Source organism: Onychomys torridus, chromosome 7, assembly GCF_903995425.1.
Source record: "Onychomys torridus chromosome 7, mOncTor1.1, whole genome shotgun sequence".
Classification (NCBI taxonomy): domain Eukaryota; kingdom Metazoa; phylum Chordata; class Mammalia; order Rodentia; family Cricetidae; genus Onychomys; species Onychomys torridus.
In genome coordinates this window covers 42,543,516-42,552,883 of record NC_050449.1, presented here as the reverse complement: position 1 = coordinate 42,552,883, position 9,368 = coordinate 42,543,516, and the positions used below count along the sequence as shown (strand labels likewise).

Below are 9,368 nucleotides of genomic sequence, written 5' to 3'. Positions count from 1 at the left end.
GTGCTTTTAACCATTGACTAAGCCATCTCTCCAGCCCCTAAAACAAGATTCTTAGAACTTCCTATCAGAGATTACAAATAAATTACAACAAAAGCTTTTTTGCCAAGCAGTGGTAGTGCACGCCTTTAATTCCAGCACTCTGGAGGCAGAGGCAGGCAGGTCTCTGTGAGTTCAAGGCCAGCCTGGTCTACAGAGCCCAGGACAGGTTCCAAAACTACACAGAGAAACCCTGTGGCGGGGGGGAGCTTTTTTATTGTTGTTTAGGTTTAAAGTTTTTGGGGATTTATTGGTTTTGATTTGAGATATGGTCCCTAGCCCAGGAGGGCATCAAATTTATGTCTATCCTCCTGCCTTAGCCTCCTGCATGCAGGGATTATACACTTGCTCCACTATGTCCAGATATCGAGGAGCTTTTAAAAAAATTGTTTCACTATTGAGGGTCTGGAAAGATGGCTCAGTAGAGTACTAGCCTTGTAGAGGACCCATCTTCAGGACCTACATCAGGTGGCTCACAACCACCTGTAATCCCAGTTCTAGGGAATTTGATGCCTTTTTCTGAACCCCTGAGGGCTCCTGCCCCATACACAATGCAGATATATACACTGAGACACAAACACATAAAATAAAAGAAATATTAAAAATAATAAAAATTGTTTCAATATTAAAATCTATTGCATAGTAGAAGATATCCACAATGTATCATATGATTCTTTTTCTTAAAAAAAATAATAAAATAGAGGTATAGTCCATGTATGGTGCCACACACCTTTACTCCCAGTACTCATCACTGAGGAGGCAAAGACAGGTGAATATTCATGAGTTTGAGGCCACCCTGGTCTACATAGTGAGCTCCAAGCCAGCAGAGCTACAAAGTAAGACCTTGTCTCAAAAAACAGAAGTGTGTGTGTGTCAATACACTGAATTCTTTGGGTGGACTTTAGTGGCTTAGGCTGTTTATTCATATCTTTGTCTCTGTTTTCTGGTGTTCTGCTTAATAAACATGTACTGCTTTGATTAAAGCATCTTTCATTCTTTATAAGATATCATGTGAGACCTGAGGTCAAGTAGGTGCTGACCCCCAAGGTCCATGGCAACGATGTGCCTGTAGAACAATCAGCTAATACTAGTTGATGCTCCATGAGGAAAGAGAAGGAAACCCAGGCTGAGAAAGCAAGTGCTCTAGGGTGGCCATATTGTCCTGGGAAAGCATTTCTCACGACAAAACCAAACCAGCCACCGTAGTAGCCCTCTCAGAATTCTAAATGTTGCTAACAATAAATGCCCAGTGACAAAAAAAAAAAAAAAAAAAAAAAAAACCTACAGATGAAACTTCTGAAACCGTGTATTAAATACTTACTGAGGAATACTATGTGGCAAGGTCTCTGCTAGGTTTGGAGACCCCAAAATGCAAATTAAATGATCACAAGAAAACACAGTAATTATTATTTTCAAAGTAAATGAGGGATGGGAAGGGCATAGTGGGGAAGATTCTTCAAAGAATATTACAAAATTACAAAATTAAGTTCTGCTTTTGGAGGGGGCTTGTACAAGTAACGAGCCCCGATGCTTAATTACTTCTTGAAAAATGCAAAGAGCCAGGAAATACAGGGCAGGAGAGATGGCATGGCTTGGCAACACTGGTTGCTCTTCCAGAGGACCTACATTCAATTCCCAGCACCCACATGGCAGCTCACAACTGTCATAACTCCAGTCCAGGAGACATGATACCCACTTCTTGCTCCATGTGCACTATACCCATACACATCAAATTAAATGGCCAGGCTCAGAGGCAGACAGAAGCCTAATCTCTATAGTTCATGGCCAACCTCGTTTGTGTAATGAGTTCAGGCAGGGCAAGGGCTACATAGTGAGATCCTGTCTGAAAAAATAAATGAATTCAGGCGGCGGTAGCACATGCCTTTAATCCCAGCACTTGGGAGGCAGAGCCAGGCGGATCTCTATGAGTTCGAGGCCAGCCTGGTCTACAGAGTGAGATCCAAGACAGGCACCAAAACTACACAGAGAAACCCTGTCTTGAAAAACGAAAAAAGAAAGGAAGGAAGGAAGGAAGGAGGGAGGGAGGGAGGGAGGGAGGGAGGGAGGGAGGGAGAGAGAGAGAGAGAGAGAGAAAGAAAGAAAGAAAGAAAGAAAGAAAGAAAGAAAGAAAGAAAGAAATGATTAGTTTCCATTTCCCTAGTGACTAAAAATGTTAAACATTTCTTTTGTTTGTTTGTTTTAGGTTTTTGAAACAGGGCTTCTCTGTGTAGCTCAGGCTGTCCCGGAACTTGCTCTGTAGAACAGCTTGTCCTTGAACTCAGAGAGATACACCTGCCTCTGTCTGTGGAGTGCTGGGATTAAAAGTGTGCACCACCACCACCACCACCACCACCATCACCACCACCACCACCTGGCCAAACATTTATTTTAAGTATTTCTCATCCATTTGTATTTCATTTTTTGAGAACTGTCTGCTTAGTTGTGCATCCCATTTTAAAATTTGTTTTCTTGGTGCAGGTTTTTTTTCTTTTTCTTTCTTTTCCTTTTTTTTTTTTTTAGTTCTTTTTATATTTTAGATACTCACCCTCTATTGGATGTGCCTGATATAATGGTGCCCTTCATAAATAAATAAAATTTTAATATAATTAAATAAATAATATAAATAAGATGCAGAACAATAGAAGATGACCCCAGAAATCAACTTCCAGCCTCCACATACACATGCACATACATGCATATGCTATGCCCACATAGACACACAAAAACGTGAAAAGAGACCACATTGGTCAGACACTTATGACTTTAATGTAATCAGTCCCAGGTTTCTTCTGTGTTCTGCCATAAAGACAAGCTCTCAGCCACATGCTGTGCCACTGCTATGGCTGGGGACAGGAACATGAAGTGTCCAAGTCCAAGCCCCTTGGCTCAGGTGCTCCTTCTGTCATCCACCAGCCAGCCAGGAGACCCTGGTAAGTTCCCTAACGTGCACAACAGTGTCGGGATGAAAATTCAATGCAAAGCACCCACCCCAAAGCCTGGCATTTAGCCGCACTCAGGAAGTGCAAACCATTTCCCTTCCCATCAGATCCCATGACTTGGAAGCAGCAGGAGACAGAACTGGAAGCTGATAGGGTGGAGATATATTTGCAGCTGCCTTCTTAGCAGCTACAGCACAGCAGAGGGAGCACTTCCCCCCAGGAGTGTTCTGAGTCCAGGTAAACCATCAGGGACATTCACATGGATTGAGGAATATTAATTCTAAAATTAATATTTCTGGGTTTTGTTCACAAAGTATCATATGACAAATGTATTAAATATGTAAAGACACAAATGAGGAAATTAAAAACTACCCACAAACCTAACATCAATATAATAAATGATTAACATTTTATTTAAAACACAGAGATGGGAGAATTGAAATTATTTTACATGTATGGGTGTTTTGCAAGATAGTATGTCTGTGCACCACCTGCACGCCCGCTGCTCAAGGCGGACAGAAGAGGGTGGCAGAACCCCTGCAACTGGAGTCACAATAAACAGTTGTGAATCGCCATGTGGATGAGAATTAAACCAAGGTTCTCTGGAAGAGCAGTCAGTTCATGTTCATAACTGCTAAACCATGTCTCCAGCCACAAAAGAGAGACAATGAAACCGCCTTCTCTATGCTCTCTGCACGACCTGGTCCCCTCCTTTCTCAGTTCAGGACGTCAGGCTCCACCCTGCTTCTTGTCTGCTGTGAGAATGGAACAGCACGTTTCTCACCCCCATGTTATGTCATGAAAATTTCCTCTGCAGGCTGAAGGGAGGGCTCCATGGTTAAGAACACTTGTTCTTGCACAAGACCCAGGTCTCCAGTTCTAGGGGATTCAATGACCTCTTATTGCCTCCTCGTGTGCACCTACATACGTGCAGTCAAAACATACACAGATAAATCTTTTTTTTTTTTTTCTGGTTTTTCAAGACAGGGTTTCTCTGTGTAGCCCTGGCTATCCTGGATCTCCCAGAGATCTGCCTGCTTCTGCTCCTGAGTGCTGGGACTAAAAGCATGTATCATCACTACCTGGCTAAAATAAATCTTTTTTCTTATAGATTTTTTTTTTTTTGAAAGTCAGGGTTTAATGTAGTGAAGACTGCCCTTGAACTTCCTCCTTGTCTCTGCCTCCTGAATGCTAAGTTCGACCACACCTGTTATGTGGTGCTCATTATGCAACCAAAGGCCTTGTACCCAAAAGCATTCTACTCAGCTAAGTTCCTAACCCCCGACAATATCACTTAAATTTGCTCTGTGTATGGGTGTTGTCTTAGTTACGGTTTCTATTGCTGTGAAGAGACACTATAACTATGGCAACTCTTTTTTTAAGTATGTCATATTTTTATTGAAAATATTGGTCTACCATCCTAGCAACCATTTTTACTTATATTGTCAAGTTACATGCTGTAATTAGCCACTCTATGCAATACCTCCAACACTACACAGGAAACACATAAATTTTACATAGTTACGGTATTAAAGCCAAATATCTGAAGTTTTCTTTCGAACATAATGTGGGAATAGCTGACACTCTCCATGTCACAGAAAAAGAAAATTAAGCAAAAGATGAATATGATGGGGGCTGGAGAGAAGGATCAGAGGTTAAGAGAACTGGTTCTTCTTCCAGAGGTCCTGAGTTCAATTCCCAGCAACCACAACCATCAATAATGAGATCTGGTGCCCTCTTCTGGCTTGCAAGCGTACATGCAGGCAGAACACTGTATACATAATAAATAAATAAATCTGTAAAAAAAAAAAAAAAAAAGGATGAATATGAAAACTCTACTTTCCAAAACTTCCCAGTGACCCCAAATATAAAATATATAAACAACTAAGATTAACTTTGGCAATCTCAAATGCTCATTAGATGGCTATAATGGACACTGGGGCCATGATGCTATTTACTAATCATCGGTGCAAACAATGTCCTCAGGATACCTTCAGTGTTTCCACTTACAAGAACACCTGCAGGAAGAACTCTTGCTTACACCAAACGAAGGCAGAAAAGAAACAGTACGGTGGTATAATAAGGCTCTAAGACTATGGCAACTCTGACAAAGGGAAACATAAAATTGGGGCTGGCTTATAGTTCAGAGGTTTAGTCCATTATCTTCATAGTGGGAAGCATGGAGGCATGCAGGCAGACATGGTGCTGGGGAGGGAGCTGAGAGTTCTACATCTGGATCAGCAGCAGCAGGAAGAGAGAGACACTGGGCCTGGCTTGAGCTTCTGACACCTCAACGTCCTCCCCCAGTGACACACTTCCTCCAACAAGGCCACACCTCCTAACAGTGCCACTCCCTATGGGCCTATGGGGACCATTTTTATTCAAACCACCACAGGTGTTTTGCCTATATATGTGTCTGTGTACCGCATGTGTGCCTGGTGCCTATGGAGGCCAGAAGACAGTGTTGGGATCCCCTGGAACTGTAGTTATAGACAGTTGTCAACTGCCATGTGGGTGCTAGGAATTGAACCCAGATGTCCTGGAAGAGCAGCCTGCTCTCTTAACTGCTGAGTCATCTCTCCAGCCTCAACATCACTTTAAAATGACTGTCTTATAGAAACCAAAATGTATAATTATTAATAAGTTTCAATGGATGTTCTAAAATAAATCTTTCTATATAGCCACCTTAAAAATATATAAATTCTGGTGAGTTCTGGGTCAAAGTCTATACACATTTTAAATTTTTAGTTATATTTATTCCTATGTGTGAGCACATGCATAGAGGTCAGAGGACAACTTGTGGTAGTCACTTCTCTCCTCTTACAATGTGAGTCCTTGGGCTTGAACTTGGGTTGTCACATTTGGCAGCAAGCACCTTTACCCACTGAGCCATCTCACTTGCCCCATATATTTAAAAGTACACAAATGAAGTCACCTTGTCCTCGGGAAAGATAGTGTCAAGGTGTTTCTCCAGAACACCATTTTGGTAATCACAGAGGCCAGGAGTGATTTTGACTTTATGGATATATTTATCAAATACAGTGACAGCTTACTCTATGGCTATTGGCTTCTCTCATGGGACCCTCCTTCAGAATACTGCCCACTTCTGATCTTGGCCACGCCTCTAGTCCCAAACATTGACAAATCCCTGACACCTGTCTCAGCTGCTGCATTGAAAACTGACACTGGAGTCCTCTGGAACCCTGAGACCGTCCACTCCAGCCTCCCAGGAAGTCATCCCAGCTTACCAGTCCCCGAGCTTACATCCCCTTCTGCAGAGGGCACAACCATGGTCTGGAGTTTCCGTGGAGGAGTCCAGCTTGGAGGTCTGCTCCTCTCTCTTATTGGCTGGGTATCCTCATGTGTCACCACCGTTCTTCCCCAGTGGAAGGCTCTCAATCTGGACCTGAATGAAATGGAAACCTGGATCTCGGGACTCTGGGAGGCGTGTGTGAGTCAGGAGGAAGCTGGCACTGTATGCAAAGCCTTCGAGTCCTTTCTGTCTCTGCCCCAGGAGCTGCAGGTAGCCCGTATCCTCATGGTGGCTTCTCATGGGCTGGGACTGGTGGGACTTCTGCTCTCTGGCTGGGGGTTGGAATGCTTCCAGTTTCACAGGCCTAGAGGAGTTTTGAAGACACGGCTGTGCCTCCTGGGAGGGGCTTTGGAGGCATCAGCTTCAGCCACCACCCTCTTTCCAGTCTCCTGGGTGGCCTATGCAACATTCCAAGACTTCTGGGATGACAGTGTCCCTGAGATTGTGCCGCGGTGGGAGTTTGGAGATGCCTTGTTCCTGGGCTGGGCTGCTGGGCTTTTCCTAGCTCTGGGAGGGCTTCTCCTCCTCATCTCTGCTTGCCTGGGAAATGAAGATGGACCTTCTCCCTGGACGGCTGCAGCCACAGCTCCACCAGCAAGTGCTCCACCAGAGGAATTTGATGGTTCCTTGCACCTCACACCAAGACCGGTGAACCAGGTCATATGGAACTAGAGTCTGCCCAGAAATCTCTACAATAAACTAATGTCAGGAGGCTCTTTTCCTTACCCTTCATCAATTTGTTGGAAAAGAGTGGTCACTATCTAATTTGTCAAAGATCTGATTATCTTGGTGATCTGGGTGCTTCACTTAAGAAATAAAAATCAGGACAGTTTCTTACAAACATGTTTATCTCATTTGAAATTTATTTATACAGAAACATCAGCTGAGGGTAGTGCTATGTGCTTGTAATTTCAGCACACAGGAACTGAAAGAAATGAGAATTAAGGCTAACCTCGGTGCATGGTGAGATCCTGTCTCAAACTTTAGGAAAAAAAAGTTGATCATGGTGGCTCTCACTTGTAATGCTAACGCTCAGGAAGCTGAGCCAAGAGAATTGCCCGAAGCTCAAAGCCAGTCTAGGTTACTGTGCTAGAAAGAAAAAAAAAAAAAAGAAACAAAAAAAAACCCTTATAGTATTAATTATATACTTAATCACTTTGATTATTTTATTGTTAAGGAAGATAACTTTATATAAAGTTGGAGTCACCAGAGATAAGAAATATCATATGTTTAGCTAGAAATGTTGATGATGTGTTGGCAAAGGAAAATAATCATCGGCCCACAATGGCCTCTAGCTTGGCACTCCTCAGGTATGAGATTCGAATCATAATAAATCTCTGCTGCTTTTAGATGGCCAGTGTCCCTGGAGGGCACTGCTTTGCTTTGTTTCTGCCACATCACGAGGCTGTGAAAGGTCCTGTGTTTCTCACTAAAAGTAATGGTCCCCATGAGTGAGTAAAGCGCACAAGCTTTCCAATTTGTCCAGGACTCGATACTTCCACCGTGAAAACTAGCATTCACAGGCACATTGGGGCAAACTGGTCACTCTAGGATGGTTGTGCCTATTACCACCCAAGGTGGACTTGTGTGTGCAAAGAATTCTCAGTGCCACAAAAATGTTTTTTACCATATTCAAAAAAAAAAAAAAAAAGCACAAATCTTTTATTAGGGAAGAGGATTTGGCTCAGTTGGTAGAGTACTTGCTTGTCTAGCATACAGGAAGTCCTGGGTTCCATCCCCAGAACTACATTAGAGTGGATGTGATGGTGCATGCCTGTGATTCTGCCTAGCATTTCAAGGTGGTGGAGGCAAGTTCAAGGCTAGCCCAGGCTACATGAGACCCTGTTAAAGAGAGAAAGGATTGGGGAAAGGGGAGAAGGAGACAGAGACACACAGAAAAAGAGAGTGAGAGAGAGGCTTTATTGCTATTGTATTATTTGGGGCTGGGGAGATAGTCTAGTTGTTGGAGCATCTGACTAACATGTAAGACCTTGGATTTGATCCCCAACACTACAAAATAAACACGTGTCAAAGCAGCCCAAGCCAGTATCCTTTTCCAAAAAGCCATCTTCCCAGACTGACAAGATGGCTCAGTGACTAAAGGCATTTGCCACCAAGCCTGGTAACTCAAGTTTGATCCCAGAACACACAAAAGTAAGAGAGAAGCCAGGCAGTGGTGGTGCACGCCTTTAATCCCAGCACTCAGGAGGCAGAGCCAGGTAGATCTCTGAGTTCCAGGCCAGCCTGGTCTACAGAGTGAGTTCCAGGACAGCCAGGGATACACAGAGAAACCCTGTCTTGAAAAACTGGAAGAAAGAAAACAGAAAAGGTAAAGCCATTCAAATCACCACCACACAGTCCAAGAGCACCCGGCAGGAGAGTGAAGTCTTCAGAGCCACAGCTAGGCAGCTGGAAGAAGCGCAACTGTTGAAAGGCAGGGGTGGAGTTCAAGCTGAAGAGGGAGAAGAGGACAAGGCTGACAATTTGGGAAGGAGTGAGACCTTGCAGCATCCTGGGGGCGTGGTAAAGATGCTGTCACCTCCTTTCTCAGCATCGTAGGAAGACGGCCCATCAAGCATCAGGCCGGCAGAGAACTCAGCCCTCCAACTGCAGCAGTCTCTTACATGGCCTTTCATAAAGGCTTGTCCCTGTCACACAACTGGCTGGGGCTTAAGAGCTTTTGAGTTGCGGGGAGGTTTATGTAAGATCTTGAAAGTTTCTTCAGACAAGAAGAGCAGATGTGGAACTATCCATTTGGTTAACATGGGAGAAATGAGGTAGCACACCTTCGGCAGCAAGTAGCTAAGTCAAGATTTAACATTAAGGATGCCTTTCTGAACCCCATCCTGTGTTGCCACCATATGGGCACCTACACAGCCCACCACACCCAAAGACTCACATGAAAATCCTCCTTTACACTGTTTAGCCCAATCAGGGTCTTTGCAGACAGCTGGTTCACCTGTGCCTGCTGGTGGCTCTCTGGTCCCTCATCTTAATCCCATGTTTGCAGTGTTGATGACATTTGTCGTCAGCATTCAATTACGGCTTTCTCTACAGAGAAATGGACACCAACTAAGAGT

The 9,368-nt window shown here is 43.8% G+C and overlaps 1 protein-coding gene across 1 annotated transcript; it reads left to right on the top strand.

The window, feature by feature from the left end:
* The first annotated feature begins 6,223 nt into the window (after nt 1-6,223).
* Nucleotides 6,224-6,991, top strand: Cldn25 (claudin 25). The gene has a single exon (XM_036191978.1). It carries the CDS (start codon nt 6,265-6,267, stop codon nt 6,958-6,960), a length of 696 nt encoding a protein of 231 aa, XP_036047871.1. The 5' UTR covers nt 6,224-6,264; the 3' UTR covers nt 6,961-6,991.
* The last annotated feature ends 2,377 nt before the right edge of the window (nt 6,992-9,368 follow it).